At 42.8% G+C, this 20,116-nt stretch overlaps 2 protein-coding genes across 2 annotated transcripts in view; one reads left to right on the top strand and one right to left on the bottom strand.

Moving 5' to 3' along the window:
* Window positions 1–3,559, top strand: part of rnf19a (ring finger protein 19A, RBR E3 ubiquitin protein ligase) — a 53,855-nt gene extending 50,296 nt beyond the window's left edge. The window contains exon 10 of the mRNA XM_083761620.1: window positions 62–3,559. Within this exon, the coding sequence (XP_083617746.1) occupies window positions 62–851 (790 nt within the window). The 3' untranslated portion in view covers window positions 852–3,559. The remainder of the gene's footprint in view (window positions 1–61) is intronic.
* Window positions 3,560–3,608: 49 nt separating this feature from the next.
* Window positions 3,609–18,904, bottom strand: LOC310856294 (sperm-associated antigen 1A-like). Its single transcript, XM_083761622.1, has 9 exons — window positions 18,455–18,904; window positions 16,240–16,339; window positions 14,961–15,113; window positions 11,948–12,105; window positions 10,133–10,274; window positions 9,034–9,160; window positions 7,711–7,866; window positions 5,807–6,136; window positions 3,609–5,348 (listed from the first exon to the last, which is right to left on the bottom strand). The coding sequence occupies exons 1-9, from the start codon at window positions 18,831–18,833 to the stop codon at window positions 5,220–5,222; spliced, it is 1,674 nt and encodes a 557-aa protein (XP_083617748.1). The 5' UTR covers window positions 18,834–18,904; the 3' UTR covers window positions 3,609–5,219.
* Window positions 18,905–20,116: the final 1,212 nt, after the last annotated feature.

Raw genomic sequence — 20,116 nt, 5'->3', positions numbered from 1 at the left:
CTATGGATACACACACACACACACCCCCCCCCCCCTCACTCTTGCTTCATGCTTTTTGCAGAGATGGGAACAGTATGGAAGTGCAGGTGGACATTGAGTCGAAACCCGCCAAGCTGCGTCACCACAGTGGTGGCAGCAGTGTGGATGACGGTGGCCAAGCTGGCCGCTGCGCCTGGACCTGCCCCTCCGCCGGCTGTGCCTCCTCAGAGGTCAAAGGAGCCTCAGCCAAGTGGACCAAGGAGCCCTCCTGTTCCTCGTCCAACGGCTCTGGGGGCAAGAAGAGCAAAGGCAAGTTGCGCAAGAAGGGCGCTGGCACCAAGATCAACGAGACCCGGGAGGACATGGACGCGCAGCTGTTGGAGCAACGCAGCACCAACTCCTCCGAGTTCGACTCCCCGTCACTGAGTGGCAGCTTGCCTTCAGTGGCCGACTCCCACTCCAGCCACTTTTCCGAATTCAGCTGCTCCGACCTGGAGAGCATGAAGACGTCCTGTAGCCACGGCTCTGGCAGCGGCGGCGACTACCACACACGCTTCGCCACCGTCAGCCCCCTGCCCGAGGTGGAAAACGACCGACTGGAGACCTGCCCTGTGCCCTCCTCCACTTCGTCACAAGGACAGGGGTCTGCAGTTGCGCCGCACTCGCCCACCTCCACCACCTCCTCCCTAGGCCATGGTGCAGAGCTGTCCCCCCTCTGTTTCATCACAGAGGAGAACGTCAACCTGGTGTGCCCCGCTGAGCTGGACTCTCAAATCAACACTGGAGAGGTGCTAAAAGAGACAAACAATAACAGCCAACCGACGCAACCCCAGCAGCAGCCCAAGAACTCCTGTATACAGACTGAAATCTAATACCTTAAGTGCTGCAGACCCATGACATCTTTTTAGTTAACATTATTTTTTTCTCTCTCACAACTAACCACAATAGCTTAAAAAGTTTAAACTGCATTTTCTTCCTTCTAAAGGGAGACAGTGATTTGGGCTTTATTTCCTTCGAAAAACATTTGACTAATATTGGTAGGATAAAAAACGTTCTAATTTCCACTGGCTGTTAGAGGTTTGTTAGAATGGATGAGAAATGTGCAGCATTGTTGTGAGAAAATGTTAAGATTGTGAATGCTGGTGTTTTCCCGCTGAGTAAACGCCACACTGCTCTCCCACCACGCCACACAGTGAAATCCTGGGTGTTCATTTAACTCGGAGGGTGTAAGAATAGAGCAGTGTTCAAATTGTATTATTAAATTGCAAAATCATAAATTGAAATCAAACAGAACGTTTTCATTGCTGCTTTGAAATGGCCATTACAATTCTTCGTTGGTTTTCCTCAGCCAGAGGGAATCCAGGATCTAGCCTTTCCCAGTAATTCAGGGAGAGATCACTTTGACAGCTAAATGTAAAAATAATCTATTGTTACGTCCTTATGCGTCCATTTGTACACTTGAAAAAATTGTACAACTTGTCAGACACTTATTTGCCACTTCGGACTGTAGGGCAGCCAACTGATTTGGTTGCCATTGTTTTGATCTGTGTAATTCTAACAAAAACTAAACCACTGTGCCGGTTAACTATTTTATTTGGGCTTTTCAATGCGGATGCAAACACCATGCAGCAATCTTAACGTAATAGCTTTCCAAAATAATTACTCAAATAGGGACCAGGATTCATCATCTTTTTCTTTATTTTAATTTTTTCAAATTGATATGAGTAACAGAGGCCTCCTGTGTTTTCTTTATGTATTTATTATTTTATTTTTGTGCATGTGACATACTCTAGTCTACACATAATGCAGCTGGGTGTGCTCGGCCTCCTAAATGCATTTTAGTACTGAGAGCTCTGCTTTATTTCCGGAACGAAGATCCTTATAATGTGGCCACATTCCTGTGGTACATTTAGTGTCCAGTTTTAGGAAATTGGCCCCAAGTCCTACTTTTATTTTATCATTTGACTTAAGATGTTTGCATTGCAACTTCCTAACGGAGTGACAGTAAAGTGATTTCAGTGCTAAAATGCATTTGGAAACAACAGTCAGGTTTTATTCTGTGGATATTGAAGTAAGAGGGATTATTGGAGCAGTTTGACTGCTGTCCACTATTCAGTGCTACAGAAGGTCTCTGGAAGGCCCTTGTGGCGATCATTCTGGAAGTAATTATACTATTATTAGCCAATGGTTTGGTCAGTTCTGTCAAACTGTAAAAAGAAAAGAAGAAAAGCAACACAAAAAAAGCGTTTGTCTTATTATTCAGACTGATGGTCTCACCTCACTGAGTTTAAGACAACTTTGATATCTACTATCTATGTTAATTCATGGTGCCTTCAAGAAGCTGGTTCTTTCTGTTTGTCCGCGTCTCCACCGTGTCTTCAATATTTAATACTACAAACACAGGACAGATCTCAGAATGTCTATGTAGAGAGGGATGGTAGTAACTAGGTTATACAATATACATATAAAGTACATACTGTGGTAGACATTATACATGAAGACTTTTCAATTGCCTACCAAAGACAGCACTCAGGCTCTTGTTAAATCTTAGTTCTTATACAGTACCTTTGATGTCTGTTTGTCAACTGTAGACGGTATGGTGCATCCATTTTACACCATAGGGATGAATGAAGACAAGACCCAGGAAATATACACACAGATACACAGACTGCTGTTTTTTACATGCTTTACAAAATGCTACGCATACTGAGGCCACAGAATGGCCCTAGGCACCTGCACTGTTAACTGTTAGTTTTTATTACATTATAATGCGATGCACAAAGTTTATGGGGATACATGCAATTGTTTATGGGTTTCCCTATTCTGTTGATTTGTCCTGTGATTCCCGTTTGTTTTGCCAATTGGTGCTGCTGACCAGACCTGGAGTCAAATCCTATTGATACTTAACGTAAATCTGATTTATACTCTGTCATACGGCATTGTCTCGTCCAGAAAATAGCAGAGCTACAAGCTCACAACTCGTTGAGGATCCAACACTTTGTGAGCCTGTAGATTGGCTTTTCGGCACGCAACACCATCATATGACGGAGCATGAATTGAGCATTACTATTGAGTTCTCGTTTGAGTCTCTTAGGCCCAAACCACACCAAAGGGTCAAGACTGTTTTAGCGTTAACTCCTTGCGTTTTGGACCCAAGGAGTTGCATGGTGACCCTTTGGTGTGGTTAGGGCTTTAGGGACTCGATGGTCAGTGTGTTTAATTTAAGAGACCATTTACTTGGAATCTAATGACTAGTTTCAGCAATTTGAAGACAAGGATGTTAATTAAAACTGTTAAAGCATTTTGAATGGTATTTTGGATCCAGGTCTGTTTTCTGATCGATCATCCAGTTCGGTTTGGAGGATGAAGCTTCATGCTGCATTCTTCCACATATAAACAATTATTTGGTTCCTACTTCTATGTTCTGTTTTTTCTGTTTCTTTACTCTAATTTGAACACTAGTGCCAGATATAATTTGTCAAGAATGGCATATGGTATTTGTATATTTGTTTGCTAATCTGCTTTACAATATAATATGCGTGTAAATGCATATCTGAAAAATAAAAAACCCAATCTGTGATGTGCTTTTCGTCTCAGGTTTAATTAGAAAACACGAGGCCTTTCTATAGTATTATGTTAAGTTTTTATTCAACAGTCATTTCCATAACATATTCACAATTCTTGTGTATAAAGTATTTTCCCACTTAATTGATAAATAACCATTTTCATTTGGACTCGGAAACACATTTACATCTCTACTGAAATATAGTATTAAAAACACATGCGGTTATTGCATCAGGTAGCCTCTGATCCCCACTATCCTCCCTGAATGTAAAATGTGATACATTCATTGACATTTCATTATTAAAAGAAAAATCGATTTAGATCGATTAACCGCAGGGTTTGGATATTTATTAATGAACAGTAAAATAATATAGATTTGCAGCTTTGTGAAAACCATATATTTATGTTATATTGTTTTAATATCTTAATTTGACCACTTCTAGGGCCACGTTTGTATGGAAAACAGATTCAAATTGTGCAATATGGGTTCGCATCAGTCTCAGCTATGTAGCATTTGAGTGTAAAAGGTCATAAATAAATAATATAAATTTGAGGATCGTGTACAATCAACACAAACCACTGGACCACTTTACAAAGGCACACATCTCATACAGACACTGCTACTCTTGAATGTGTGACTGGCTGCTTGCAGGAATGCTTTAAACTGTTGTGAAGAAGAATCTTGGACCAGTGTTTGTGCTTGACTGGATGGCCCATATTTGCTAATCAAATAGCGGTCCCACACGTTTTCATAATTTAAAAGTCATTCCCAATTGGCAAAGACACCTTTACAATGCTTGCTAGACTTTATTTAGACTTGATTTGCCATGCCATGGAATGTTGCAAAACGATATAAGCTTTGTCACACCGGGCTGATATACTGCTGTAAGCCCAGAATACTTTACCAGTGTTAAACTGCTTTGGATTTTTGGCTTTGGAGATCATTCTGCATAGAACAGTAATAATTTGCCAGCCATGCATTTTTAAAATAGGACCATTCTGGGTTTTTCTTCATAAAAAATATAACTTTGTCAAAGACAAATAGACAATATGACTGTCATTGTAACATTATAGTCTACATTTCTCCATTAGCAAAGATTATCTATAGGCTCAGTAGCAAATTACATGTATGTATGTATGTATGTAATGCTTAGCATACTTGATTTCTTCTGACCTTAGATCAGCTTTAGCAGCAGTCCTTATCATTTGACTGATATGAAAACTTTTAACAGAGTTCACAAAGAGGAATTTGTTTAAATTCTGAGAACATGAACCTCACCTGAGCAAATAGAGTTGACCTGAAAGGAAACCCCCTATGCAGTTGAACATTACACAACTCGTACCCAACTCCCATGCATCAATATATTGAAAATGAGCCCAACAGTATCCTGCTGTCACATTTCATAGAATTGCTAGTGGTGGTATAAAAGTATGTCTGAATAGCAAAATGCTTTGGAGAGAAAAAATATATTCCTTCTAATGTTACAGAGACCTACAGTAAACCAGATAATATACAGTAGAGAGAGCCAGTAGTAAAGTGAATGTGATTCATGGTTCAAGTTCTTCAGTCTCCGTTCTTTGTTGTTGTCATGACTAAGCACTTGTGCCATTTTGCATAGATCCTTGGTATTGTTGTTGTAGCTCATGCAGGAGGGAGCAGGGGAGGGAGAGCACATTCATATGTATTTGTTGGCCAGGTTCTGAACGTCGTTCTTAGTGAACTCTGTGCTGTCCACAGCAGACAGGTGCTCAAAGAGCTGAGTCATGTGTCGACGCTCTCCCTTCTCTAGCAGCATTAGTACAACCTAGAGTAAAGATGGAAGAGAGAGAAGGAATTCAAACCTCTGCAAACATAAACGCGTACATCTCTGTTTAATGAGCTACTAAGATGTGTTGTAACTTGTAAGATTACAGAGGTGTAGAAGAATGACAAATGTGTATGACTTGTCAAGTACTGGCAAAATAGCTAGGCTTGTACTGTAAAATACCAAGTAAACAATCAATCTAGAACAGGATCAAACTTAGATAACACATGGAGCAGCTCAGACATTTGGATGCAGTAACATTGAAACGTAAAAAGAGGCTTATTGTCCGTGCTACAACAGTGTATTATCTACGTTTGATGCTGTTGTGTCCCTGTTCTGTGATGCATCGTACCTGCCTTCGATTGGTTGAGGCGCGGCAGAATTCCCTTTCTTCCCATCTAAAACAGGGTTTGTGTGTACTTGGAATTTAGGTGACGTATTTATAAAGATCATCTTACCGAGAACCTGTCAGCGGTGTGCAGGTGGTTGAGGTGCCGGTAGACAAGGTTGGGGTCTTTCTCAACGAGGTGTGAGTCCAGAGCCTGCATAATGAAAGCAATGGTGTGGCCGTCCAGCTGGGTGCTTAGGTACTGGGGCAGCGTCTCCGGAGTGACAGAGGTCAGCAGCTCTGCGCAGGCTGCCATGTTGCCACTGCAGCGGGCTGCGTTCAAAGACTGTCCGAACTCATAGGCGTTAGTCGGGTGGAGGTTGATGGCGACCTCTTCTCCTCCTCCACAGTGGTTCTCTGATCCGCTCGACACTGGCAACGTTTCCTCGTCACCTTCAACCTGAGGGAGAGAATTAACAGCGGTGAGCCTCTTGAGGTTGATTTACAAGAGAAAGTCTGTTTATTTTGTTGAGTTGAGCTGAGTTAAACGTTATTATCCTACTATTCAGCCGCGCTCACACATTTATTTATGTCAATGTACAAAATGTTATTACTTGCGCAAGCAGAGAGCGCTAGTACGGTAATAGTTTCGCCCGGGACTCGTATGCACCGTCCCAGCCAACCCGCCACTTTTGATGCGTATGCACCGTTCCAGCAAATTGTGCCTGATTTGCTGGGACCAGATTACATGGTGTGTATAACTAGCTCTCAATGATAAAGAAATATGTGGATTAAAGGACCCAATGCCAGAGTGTAATTGGTTTTCGATGGTGACGTAATGACGATATGTTTTAGTGTTGGGAGGATTAAAGGTAATGCTCCTGTGTATACATGTAATCTGGCACCACTGCCATATCAGGCACAATTTGCTGGGGCGGTGCATACGCATCAAAAGTGGCGGGACGGCTGGAACGGTGCGTACGGCGCAAAGTAACCACAGTATACCGCTAATCAACTTACAAATTATATATACTGTACATAGTACCTCCCAACACTAAAACATATCGTCATTACGTCACCATCGAAAACCAATTACACTCTGGCATTGGGTCCTTTAATCCACATCTTTATTACGTCATCATTGAGAGCTAGTTATACCAGTGGATTAATGGAACTGCTCCTATGTATACATGTATGCACAGTAATCTGGCACCACTGCCGTATCAGGCACAAGTAGTCATTACGTGATTTTCTGGGACGGTGCATACGCATGAAAAGTGGCGCAAAGTAATTTTTTACATGCATAAAGTAGGTAGGTAGCAAATATTTAAAACATTTTTCAAATATTTCAACCTTTCAAACGTTCCTTCACAGAGAAACTGTGATTTGATGTTTGATGTTTCCTATAGACGAATCCGCTGAGTGGCAACCATAATTGTGCTGTCAAGCGGCGATAATTCGAGTCGATTAACACCACCATTATGATTGCGCCCAGGGCACTGAGCTGAGGGCAGCACTACACGGATTCGTCTATAGTTGATTATTTTTTTGTTTCAATGTATGAAATGTTATTTAGATAGTATGTTTACACAGATGATACATGTATGTTCATTGTTTACCTGTATCGTAGTTTCTTTAGGCACTGTTCTGTTTCTGCATTCTATTTACGGTGTGTGATTATTTACCTTCTTTATTGTAAAACCCAAACCGCGCCAATGATTTGCCATGCAACTCCTTGCAACATCCGATACTTTTCCGATACCGATACAGTATCTTATTCTTATTCAAATCAAGTGGCAATCCATTACAGGTGCAGGACTAGGCTTGGGATCCTTTAGGGTTTTAACGCTTCTGGTTCCTTAACAATTCCTATAGGCTAGTAGAGGGGGTTCCAAATGGACCCTTAGAAGTCTGTAACTCTGAGAGTGCACAAATGAAACTACAATTACGATTACGGTTCCTCAATGTTGCATCCTATGCAGGACACCCACATGCAACTACACATACTGTAACTATTAGAACACAGTGTTGTACCTCAGTGATGGGTACGCTCCTCCTGGCTTTGGCCGGGGAGGAGTTCAAGCTCTGTCTGAGTAACAGAGTGACCTCCTCTAGCTCCTTCTCAGCCTCCTGGACGCCGGGGTCCTGCCGTAGCACCTCCTGTAGGTCAGAGCTGCACGCCAAGTAGTCCTAATTATACGGGGAGACACGTTCAAGTATGTTTATCGTAAATATTGGTAATACTGGTAAGGACAGAAACTGGACACTCTGTCTCATTTGCAAAGAAGAGGCTAATTCCTGCAGCAGGTGCGATAGGTCGCTAGATTTAATAGGAAATATGGCTGCATAAGACTGTGTCCTACAATAGACCCCTTATCAGACAACATCACACTGATAAGAACAATTATGCACAGATGCGCACGCAGGCCAGCACCAAATGAACCCCACCGCTCATAAGATGCAATGTAAAAGTGGTCAGTGCACTCACGTGTAAAAATGCATCCCATCAAACTTTCAGATGCTGTTTTTCTCCCAGTATGGAGGAAGAATGCTTAGAGATTTTTATTGTTTTATTGAAATATATAATCCTTGGTTTCTGTAGTGTGTAAACAATAATAGCACTTCAAAGCAGTTGTCCTGCAAACCCCACCTACAGTCGCCATCATTAGACCGGGGGGGAGCGCTCTATGATCATGGAAGCAAAGCCTACTCATGCTCGCGCAGCTGTAGCCCATCAAGCCTAATTTATACTCTGTCCTGCAAAGGTGCGAGCGCGCAGAGAGCGTTCGAGAACAGCAGACCTCTAAGCCCACATCGGTCGCATCTGCAACGCAATGTGAGATTGTATATCAGCTGTTCTCGGCGCGCAATACCGTTGTGCAATTAACTATATATGTCTCACCAGACTGAAATCAGCAAAAGGTTTGGGAATCTGTTGGGAATTGATTATACTGTATGAAACAGTCACCTGTGCACCCAGTCTCAATATTTGTAATGAAATAATTGGTCTGGTCTATAGGACGCATAAGATACATACATCCTTGTTAGGGCATTTTAATTTGAGTAAAAATCAAGTATATTCTACTACACAGCCAAGGAACTCAAGTGGTTTTTAATATCTCACTCTCACATCCCGTTATTTTAATGGTTTATTTAATTTGAACTTCCTTAGCTTTGGCTTCAACTTATTCTGCAGAATAAAAAAGGCTTCCTTGTAAATGAGACATGGCCAGTGTACATGTTGAATGCACATAATTAAATGTCCTGTCTGGCTGCCTGGCAAACAACTCTCATTGAGATTGAACACAAACACTCATCACACACCCATCCATACAGGTTCTGTCCCCCCTGCCTCACCTGCAGCCCTTTATAGGCCATGGCTCGTCTGTAGAAGGCCTTTTTATTTGTTGGCTCCAGTTTGAGTGCTGCGTCACAGTCCTGTTTGGCTTCAGCGAACCTCTCCAGCTTCACGTAGCACAGGGCCCTGTGCAAACGACCACATTCATCTTCACAACAATAGTATTTGACAACTTTTGCTTCATTGAGACATTGAGACGTTGCCGCCATAGCTATATACACAATGAAATCATCACTGATAATTGTGTACAAATGTAACCCATCATTAGGTTAATTTATACCCATCATTTTACGGTGTATACATTCCTGGTGGCCGTGTGACTAGGTTAGTACAACACACACACATAGACGCACGCACGCACACACACGCGCACCCACACACACACACACACACACACACTGTGCACACAAAGGCAGCAAATTATTCCTGTCAGCATGTGAGTGTTTTGTTTCCTGCAGCATGGTCGAAAATCTACCTACTATTGTGTGTGTGTGTGTGTGTGTGTGAGAGAGAGAGAGAGAGAGAGAGAGAGAGAGAGCTGTCTGTATCTTTATGTGTAAGGCATGATGCAGGTTATAATTAGACTCCTAACAAAAGGAAGGAAACAGCATTATGGGTGAAGCTGGCAGCTGCTTCCCTTCCCTCGGCCATTTTGTTCCACCTTGCCAAACAATATTCACAGATGTAGCTCGGTCGGCTGACTGGCTGACGTCATGGGTGGAATGACAAGGCAGCTAGAGTCGCTGCAGTATTGGAGACCGATCATGGCCGAGTGCATTAGATCATTCTGTGTCGGTTCATTCAAACGAATGAATGGATTAGCATTTTTACGGCATGGCTCTGCAGCGGTCTGTATGTCTGCCTGTCTGTCTGTGTGTCCAGAGCTCACAAACCGTTGTATCGATCAGTACCAAATGTTTTGTGCACACTGCCAGTAAGCCGCGTAAGCCAAGTCCATGTTTTAGACTTCTGCATGACTCTACGATTGATTACGCATGATTTTGTTTTTGTTTACTCTTATATTCTTATATTATAGCATATACAAAACAAAACAGTTTACTGTTGTGAAACTGACAGTGATCTGATAGGACCGCTGACCTGTTGGTGTAGACAGCACATTCTTCAGGTTTTATGGTAAGGCATTCACTGTACTTCCCCAGGGCTTCCTGGTATTGGCCTTTCTTCACAAAGTCATTTCCTTCCTTTTTCAAAGATGTGAAACGAACTTCTGCTCTCTTTGCTGCAAGACAGAAAATGTAAAGAAAGAAAAGCAGGACAAAAGAGTATTTACTTGAAAGCATTCGTATAATGTTGTTCTGCCTTACATTAAACCCAAAAATACGATTGTGAGATTAACTCACAGCTGAATCGATACTACCACGATTTCCCTATAAAACCCGAGGCACAAGTCGAGGTTCCTGATTCTTTCCCTTTATAAAGTAGGAGAGTTTAAACTGTGCAATTTAATGCAAGGTTAGCTCTACTTGCGGTGTGACAGTCAAGTCAGCGATCCTTCACTGTGAAGAGTGAAGGCTAATCAATGTGCCCTGTCCTGGGAGAGGGGGAGAAAATACTGCCTGCAGCTCCCTTGTTCCATTAGTCAGAGTTTAAAAATAACAGCTGCAGTGTGGCCTTTACAGTAGGTTGGAGGGAAACTGCTTTGTCAGGAAACCATGGAGATGGAGAGGTGCTTTATTCTTAACATCAGCCTACAGCAGGTACCTAATTTACATCTCATATAAAGGGATGAGAGACACTGCACAGCAGCTAGAGAGATAGAGAGAGATGATGTGTGTGTGTGTGTGTGTGTGTGTGTGTGTGTGTGTGTGTGTGTGTGTGTGTGTGTGTGTGTGTGTGTGTGTGTGTGTGTGTGTGTGTTATACTTGCCCAGCATTAGAGCCTATGAAGCCTGAAGGTCATTTCAGCCTCCATGATAAGAACAATGTGAAAGAAAGCTTTGTTGAACTTTGTACCAAAGGTACTTATAATACGCCCTTTGGTTAACGTGGTGTTTAGCTCCGCCTGAGAATGACATGTTGTGCATGCTAGTAAACAGGTTTAATATGACTTGATTCAATATGGGTGCAGGAAGTAATGCGTACATTTAACACTAAGCATGACACATTTGAACCATAGACTCATTGAAAACACACACACACACACACACTTGCTTCTGGTGACTGCTATTATCCTATTATAGTGCTATTATAATGCGTGTGTTGTAATTACAGGCTTTAGTTCCGACGTGTCGGACCAACGCATGTCGGGAGCGACGGGTGATTTCCGCATTTTGATCGACTTCGATCGACATCGATGTGGTTAGCAGGACCTTGTAGTCCAGATCCTGGCTGAAACGGGGAGCCAGTGTGTGGGGAGCCATCCATCTCTAGTTTTAGTTTTTCCCCCTTTACTCAGAAGACACACTGTCCCAACCAGTCCAGAAAACAGGGGTGAAACATAATTGTAAGTTGTAAATAACTTTTTTCTTTTCTAAATTTAAAGTAGTCAATCATTTCACCCGTTTTCTCCCCAATTTAGTTTTTATGCCAATTCATTCCTACCAGTGCTTACCGCAGCTTTAGTTGCTCGGCCAAGCCATTCACGCTGCGGAGGTGGACAGGTACCATTGCGCCTTTATTTTATTTCTTTAGATAAGAGTACTAATAAAGAAATATGTCATTCAGTGACATCCGTCCCAGCACAACATTTCACTGTCAACATAAAAATAAAGATCTACAAACGCGTCTCATCATCATATGTATGATGCATTGTGAGCTTATAGAGAACCCAGAACCAAGATGCCCCCTGTCTGTCTGTCCTGAACGGACGGTCCGCTCATTGAGTTCAATGGACCCCGTCCATTGACGCCATCTGGTCCACACTATTAAAACAATAAGTATATATTGAACACACCTGCGTCTCTAGCAGCCTTCTCTGCACGGGCCTGCAGGGCCTCTTGGCTGAGCGGCTCCTCTCGACGGTGCTGCTGAGCCGACAGAGGAACCAGAGGAATGTCCGGAAGCTTCTCTCTCCAATCAGGACCGTCCTGCTCTATCAGCTGCCTGGTGATCCTGAGAGACGTCAGAGGGGAGAACGTGGTGATGCACGAGAACACACACGACGACGACATTCACTTCAACGCACACACCGATACAGACCTGTTTACAGACCCCCTCGATGTCCCAGTAAAATAGCAACAGCTAACAAAAGCTGGACAAGCACCATGGATGACGTCATTTTTGCCATTTATTGCTGATTCTGAAGTGTGCAGAATGTTCCAACAAGTTCATACGATACACGCAATTAAGGCAGCAGGACCAGACGCCATTGTAGCAAGGATGTTCAGAAAATGTGCAACACAGCTAATTGAGTTTTCACAGATATGTTCAACCAATTCCTCCTTGAGGGTAGAATATCCTAATGTTTCAAATCAGCAACAATAATTCCAGTGCTGTCATGGTTTGAGTTTGACTCTTACCCGGTCTGCATTTCCACGTCAGCCACACCCACTCTCCATTCCTACTCAGTCCTTGTCACACACCTGTTCCCACTCCCTCTTCAGCCCAACAGTGCCATATGCCCTTCCACACCTGTGTGAACACAGGGCAATTACCCTGCTCCCTATAAGACTGGACTCTTATTTCCACACTCCCACTGTCAGAACATACTTCCTTGTCCCCTGTGTTGTACCTGAGTTCCTGGTTCTCTGTTTTTTGCAATTCTGAAAAGCTGCATTTTTGGACTTTACTACTTTGAAAGGTTTGCATGTTTGAACTTTCGGTTTACTGCTTTGTGCTTTGAAGAACCTTTGCATTTTTGACATTTTCTGCATGCTGCTACTACTCATTTGTTTTGTTTGTAGCTTGACGGCATTCTGCTTTAATAAATCATTTAATTTGAACATTGCTGCTCTTGTCCTGCATTTGGGTCCTACCCTTTGACTCACCGTGACAAGTGCAGAAAGAAAAAAGCAAGGTAACTAGTTGTTTTAAATGACAGGAAACCCCCATAGTGATTAGTGACTGTAAATGCCTTGAAGTTGAGAGCATGTCAAAGATCTGATCAACTGCAGGTTGCCACCCACCCTAGACCCCATTAATATGACTACCAACAAAACAGATCCAGATAGATTACAGCTATAGATTACAGTTCAGCATTCAACACCATAGTCTCCTCCAGACTTGACACCAAGCTTATAAACCTAGGACTCAACCCCCAGCTTGTGCAGCTGATATGTCAAAACGATGGCAGGTAGTAAGGAGGGGCTCTAACACCTCTGCCCCCTGACCATCAACACAGGACAGGAGTCCCCCAGGGCTGCGTTCTGAGCCTCACACGTTCATGACCATGCACACCTCCTGTGTTTAAGTTCCCTGGTCACATGGCAATGATGAGACATCCTCCTATGGAGGAAGGTAGATAATTTGACACAATGGTGTCAGAACAACCTGGTAACTAACAGTACTCTCACTAGAAGCTCATAAGGGAAACTGCACCCACAAAGCTGGGTTGAAAACATAGAGGTAAAGTCAGTGATGTACAGTATCATGGCCACAAAGAGGTATAAACTGCGCTTTCGCATAAGTGTGCTCTTCTCAATTGTAATAAGATGTACCTGTACACAAGCTGTAACAATAAAGGAACCTTGAACCCAGAACATAGAGGTATATTGTTAATTGAGGCCTATAAATTCCTCATAGTCCCTGGCACACATCTTCCAGGTGAACTTCCTGGTTACATAACAGAGGGCACATGTTGCGAGAGCCATAAATAGCTCCTAGCTGGAGCTGGAGCCGACAGCCTAAGCTGTTGTGTTAACTAACGACTAATTAGTCATGGACTGTGCTGTCCTGGACAGTGCACTTGGTTTGATTGTTAGCTGGAGCAAATATGATGGTTTTAGTTGGTGAATGCAGGGACAATCAACCGGTTTAACGCATTTAACGCGTTTAACGACAGACCAACCTGCTTAAAGCTCAGCAGAATAAAGAAGAATAAAACCTAATCTACACTGAAGATAACTGATTTACGAGCCATTGTAAAGGCGTTATTTCTGGTTGGTGGTAAGCAATACTGCCATGTAATGAAGCTTAAAGGGATATTTCACTTTAAAAAAAAAACTTTTGGTCATTTTATCATCTACTCAGGCTTATGTGAACACCCCAGATGTTTTTTAAGTTACTTGATTCAGTAATTAGATATTATATATTGATTTTAGCTGCCCTGCCCCTTCCTATGCAAACCCATTATGACTTCAAAATCCATTTTAACCATGATAGATTAATCAAAAAACACCAAACCTTTTTTATGGTGACTGGTAGTGTCCTTCCAATACGTGAGGGGCTGTGCTTTTTCATTTACTATTCTTATTTGTTTTTATTAATTATTTTGGAAAAGAACCTCCTCCAGGAGGAGGCCGGAAGAGACATAAATATCAAAAATAATTATAAAAAATAATTAAAAACAGTAAATGAAAAAACATGGTCCCCTCACGTATTGGAAGGACACTATCAGTCACCAGAAAAAAGGTCAGGTATTTTCGACGAATCTATCTTGGTTAAAATGGAGTTTGAATTTACAATGGGTTTGTATAGGAAAGGGGCGGGACAGCTAAAATGATTATCAAATATCTAAATACTGAGTCCAGCAACTTAAAAACTGTCTGCGATGTTCACATAAGCCTGAGTAGACGATAAAATGACCAAAAGTTTTTTTGAAAGTGAAATATCCCTTTAACTTAGACTTAACTAAAATTCAAAGGCATGCACTAACACCTGTGAAGTTCTTTGCTTTCTATCTGAACTCTGGAATGTGGATTTGAATGATAAAGTCTGTCCTTTCAGCCCTCTGTGTCTCTGTGACGTCACCTCCGTGACCTGCACTGCGAAGCTGCGCCTGTGGCGAGGTGAAAGGTGAATGATAATACCTGTTGACGCTGTCGTTTGCTGCCTGGATACTCGAATCTATCTGCAGGACGGTCTTGTAATCCACGTAGGCCTTGCTGTAACGTTCCAGCGACTCGTGAGCCATGGCTCGACGGAGGAGGGGCTTGATAGAGAAGGGCTGCAGTTCCAGGGCTCTGGACAGTAATCATAGACATAATGAGAGGGGTTAAGGATCAGGCCTGCTATACGTAGACAGTCGCGTCTGTGTACGGATTGCTGGAGGGCAAGTAACTGTGCAGTAGTAGATTGTACAGTACAGTACATGGGCATGGGTACATAGCCATGCCCATGTATGGCTCTGTGGAAACACACAAACAGTATGGTTGTTTTCCCTGATGAAGGCTGTGGGACCGCTATGTGTGTGTTGTATCACTGAGACTGTCACCATGGACTACTTTGAATGTATTTCTATCATGAAATAGACATCTAATAAAGGCTTAGTTTTAAAACCTTTTCACCAGAACAGTGCCTTGTCTTTATCCATTGTTGTAACAACCAAACCCAACCAACCAAAGAGCATTACACTTTTTTGGGACTTCCAAGCACTCCAGAACATTCCCCCCACACAGTGTATTTCACCACAAACACCCAAATCCTCCTTTGTTTACCAAAAGTGTGGCTAATAATAAGTCAAACGTCAAAATTCTAAACTTCAGACTAAAAGGTATATCTCAGAAAGTGTCGTTCAGTTGCAATCGGGTAGGCTATATGTATCATGTATGATAAACAAACGACTAAAAGTCTCAAGTCTCCCCACTAGTTCTCTTCTGAATAGTACATGTGCAGTACAGTGGTGGAATAGGGTGGATTGCTGTGGGCAGATGGAACACATGTGGGCACATGTTCTCATGAGAAGGCTCTCATGTTCAAGACATCTCTAAGAAGAGAATACTGTCCAGCACTCACAGAACTGTCCTTGTATCACAACGCTGACAAAGGGTATACGCCAAAACGTGTACGTTGTGCTGTCTGCTCTGCAACATACCATGCCAATTATAAAATAATAAAGTGCCTTAAAGGACAGTTCCATGAGTGCTGGTATTCTCTTCTTGGAGATTTCTTGAAAAGTTACTTTCCTCCACCGTGCAAGAAGAATGCTCAGAGAGATTGAGACGAATTGGAGTCGTGTGTTCCTCCTTGTGCTCTCATGTTCTCATGAGAAAGCATTCTGCCAAGGAATGACAAAGGAAATAAAACTAGTGATACTATATCATGTATGTTGGGTGTGTAACTGATGCTGCTGTTGATGGAGAGTCTCACCTTGTGCAGTCCTGTATACATTCCTGGCTATTCCCATCTTTCAAGTAACAGGCCGCCCTGTTAGAATACAGAACACCTAGATCCTCTGGACTGTCGATGCCTATGGAGAGAGAAAGAAACATAGAGGATTCACACCTCAACAATAGCAAGAATGAAAATAAATATGAGTGTGCGAAAATGGCAGATGTGTTGTGATTTTGCAGAACGCCTATTTTCGCTATTTTTAAAGAATTACGAAAGAAAGAATTGATTAAATCGATTAGATTGATTAACTTTTTCACGCAGACACAGAGGAGCTCTGAAGAAAGACCACAGGGTTGACTAGGGTGTTGTCACACACTATTCTCACAGCATGTCAAAGCCAAAGCTCTCGCATGTTAGAAACCTTTTATGTTGTTGTTCGGATTATGTCTAAAGCTGGTTGTTAAATCTGTAGTGCTGTGACACATGGTGCAAAAGTGAGGCAAAACCATCAAAGTAATGTTTTATAATGGTGTCTGGTGTGTGTGTGTGTGTGTGTGTGTGTGTGTGTGTGTGTGTGTGTGTGTGTGTACGTGTGTGTGTGTGTGTGTGTGCACGTGTGTGTGTGTGTGTGTGTTTCCTGATTTATTTTCAAGCTAAGATACCATCCTCCTTGGACTTAAGGCCAACAAGTCTTTCACGGTTGCATCACTTCAGTAGTACTGTATATTCTCTCTCTCGCACACACACACATGCGCACACACACACACACACACACACACACACACACACACACACACACACACCGTAAATGTATATGGAGTGAGTTCATGTCCAGTAGAGTTATGGCTGTGGCGAGCTGATTTAATCAACAATAATAACAAGTGTTCTTTACAACACTTACAAACAAGGAACATAAAAAAGACAGGTGGTAGCTCTGCTGGTGTCTAAACTATTTAATCACTTTTTCTTTTCTATTATATTCAGATATTCTTCTGCCAGACACTGGTGATATTTATAGCCTGTAGTGGTGGTGCTTACTCAGTTATGTGCTAATTTAAAATCACAAGGCTTTATTCTTCACAACATTGCTGTTGCATTATATTACTCGGCTTCATTGCCACAATGTGGGCCAGTTGTTCCCCATAAATGCAGGCCAGCATGGAGGATTGTGGGTGATTATATTCAAATAGACCCTCCTACATACAGTATACCACTGTCAACAGTAATTTGTCACAATGCTCTGCCTACCAAACGGTGTCTTTGTCCATAATCTAATCTGATGTGATGAAGTGCCACTCTGAGCTGACTATAGTTCGTGTAGGTGTACCTGCTTATAGCAGGTACAGGATATGCCCATGTAATCTGGAAAAGCGGAACAGTGTCCTGCCAATAAAGCTCCTTTTAATTGAACTGAATTGGAAAACCAAAAAGGCGAATCAAGTCGAGTCAGGCCAGTACAAGGCAGCTGAAAAGTGGCATACTGCATGTATGTGATGAGTAATGAGCACATTTAAAGTAGCTACTCAGTGAGATGAACAACTGTGGATGTTGTCTGGAGTCTTTCATGCACACCAGAGCAGCAGAGCAGGCAATGATAGCATGATGACAGGCCAACACTGTACTGGCTGATTAGGGAGGGAGAGAGGGATTGACAGAGAGAAGGCTGACCAGCAGCACTTACTCACTCTCTATTACTCACACACTCTCTCTGTCACTCTCTCTCTCTCTCTTTGTGAGATTTACAACTGCGGTCCCACAGATTCAATTTCACAGTGAGTGGTTAGAAGTCATGTGACCTGGAGAGACCTGAGCTGAGAGGCTTAACTCCAGGCCCAGGCTAAAACAGAAACCTCCTGTGACGCATCACTCCACCACCTCTAGGTACAGAGTCATTATTATGTATTATGTATATCTACCAAAACATCTTAATTTTAACACCTGAGTCTTTTAATGAGCTATATGGTCATTTTAGGCTATGCCACAATAATACATGGGTTAGAAGCCAGAGATGGACTATGTGCTGTAATAAAGCAATATGAAACTATTAAATGTAATGCAATGTAATGTTTCACAATGGAATTACAAAGGCTGCTGATGGTCCATAAAGAAATATAGTTAATTCATTGATTAAATCAAATCAAATCATAGTTTGCTGTACTTTTAAACCTACAATAAATCTTAAATGTATATAATATAAGAGAGTGTCACATGCTTAGCAGCCATGTAACAACAACAAGACATAAAATCCCACCTGAATCTGTGCAGCCTGCTATGGCTTGAGAGTATTTCTCCAGTGCGTCACCAAACTGTCCATTCTTAAAAAGCAGGTTTCCCTCATTCTTTAGCCGGGCCAGTGGCGGGGGTAGGGCTCCGCAAGGAGCATCAAGGTTGACATTTCCTCCTCCGTTGCTACAGGAAGGAGCACCCTTAGAGCTGCTTTGATCTGCCTGGACCGACGCCGCTGAACCCCTTTTGCTCGTTCCGTTGGCCGCCTTGGCCGGCGAGTCCTGCCCTACTTTGTACTTGTCCGAAGTGCCTCCCTTGGTCCTCCTGTGTCCGTGGGAGTTGTTGGTTTCACTGTGAGGGCCCCCTTCCCCTCTGCTATGGGGCTTTTTCTGAGCGTTCCCCATATCTCCCCTCTCAGCAGGAGCAACCGTGCTCTCCTCCCCTCCCACAGGCAGGCTGGGTTCAACCGGACAAGCTAGAAAGGGAGGGAGACAGAGAGAGAGACAGAAGCATAGAGAGAGAGAGAGAGAGAGACAGAGAGAGAGAGAGGAAGAAGACACACCCACAATACGCAGTCAGCGGTTACATCAGAGTGGGGGAGGGCTGGGTACACAGTGCTACACACAACGGCAGAGCCACTTGAAAGGGGAGTTCCAGGAAGCAACCACTCAGCAGTGAATTATGGAAACGCTGGGTGGGGGTGGGGGCCTGGGTAAAGAACAAACAGATACACACGCTACCAAACGTCATGTTACCCAAAGGAACTAGGGGATTCCTCCCTGGCTAGAAATGTGTTAGCAGGACAAACATGTGCACAAAACGAATCCCTCCGTTTCTCAAAGGCCACATTTCAATGTTCTGGACACATTATTAGCAATGAGTGATTTTGCAGGCAGATACGAGGGCAAATGCCCGCGGGTTCTGACTCAGCCTGAGAACCGGCACAGACATGCAATGTTGTGGTATTAACAACTGAAATGAGAAATGCCATGCATGCTCCCAGGGTGACCAGATGTCGCCCTTTGCGTGGGACTGTCCCTCATTTCTAAGACGTCCCAGAAATTGAGACCCTGTCCCACATTGTAACTGGCAGGCATCAGTGTTCACATGCCCTAATAGTTAGTCCCCTAATAGTTGGGGTTCTGTTGTAAAGCTCTCTCATTGTCTCTTTTCCTGCACGATGTGTCTTTAAGCCTGTTAAAATAGCATGAGAAATATCCCCTAGGCTACAGTACCAAGACGGCGATACCACCCATGACCAAAATGTGCTAAATGTGAAATGTAAAACAAAATTTGAGACACCAGAGGGGTTTAACAAAATGATAGGAAATATTATAGGCCTATGGTCAAATATGACATCAAGGCATAAGTTGCTGCTAACCCTGTCTTGTTTCCCCGTTATACATGTCCCACACAACGACACAAGAATCATTTGGATCTGGTCACAGCTCAATATGTCAAATCTAGAATCATTTGGATCTGGTCACAGCTCAATATGTCAAATCTAGAATCATTTGGATCTGGTCACAGCTCAATATGTCAAATCTAGAATCATTTGGATCTGGTCACAGCTCAATATGTCAAATCTAGAATCATTTGGATCTGGTCACAGCTCAATATGTCAAATCATTTGGATCTGGTCACAGCTCAATATGTCAAATCATTTGGATCTGGTCACAGCTCAATA

The sequence above is a fragment of the Protomyctophum parallelum genome, assembly GCF_964188405.1.
Source record: "Protomyctophum parallelum genome assembly, chromosome: 3".
Taxonomy (NCBI): Eukaryota; Metazoa; Chordata; class Actinopteri; order Myctophiformes; family Myctophidae; genus Protomyctophum; species Protomyctophum parallelum.
The sequence above is the reverse complement of the archived record's forward strand: the minus strand, read 5'-3'. Positions and strand labels throughout refer to the sequence as shown.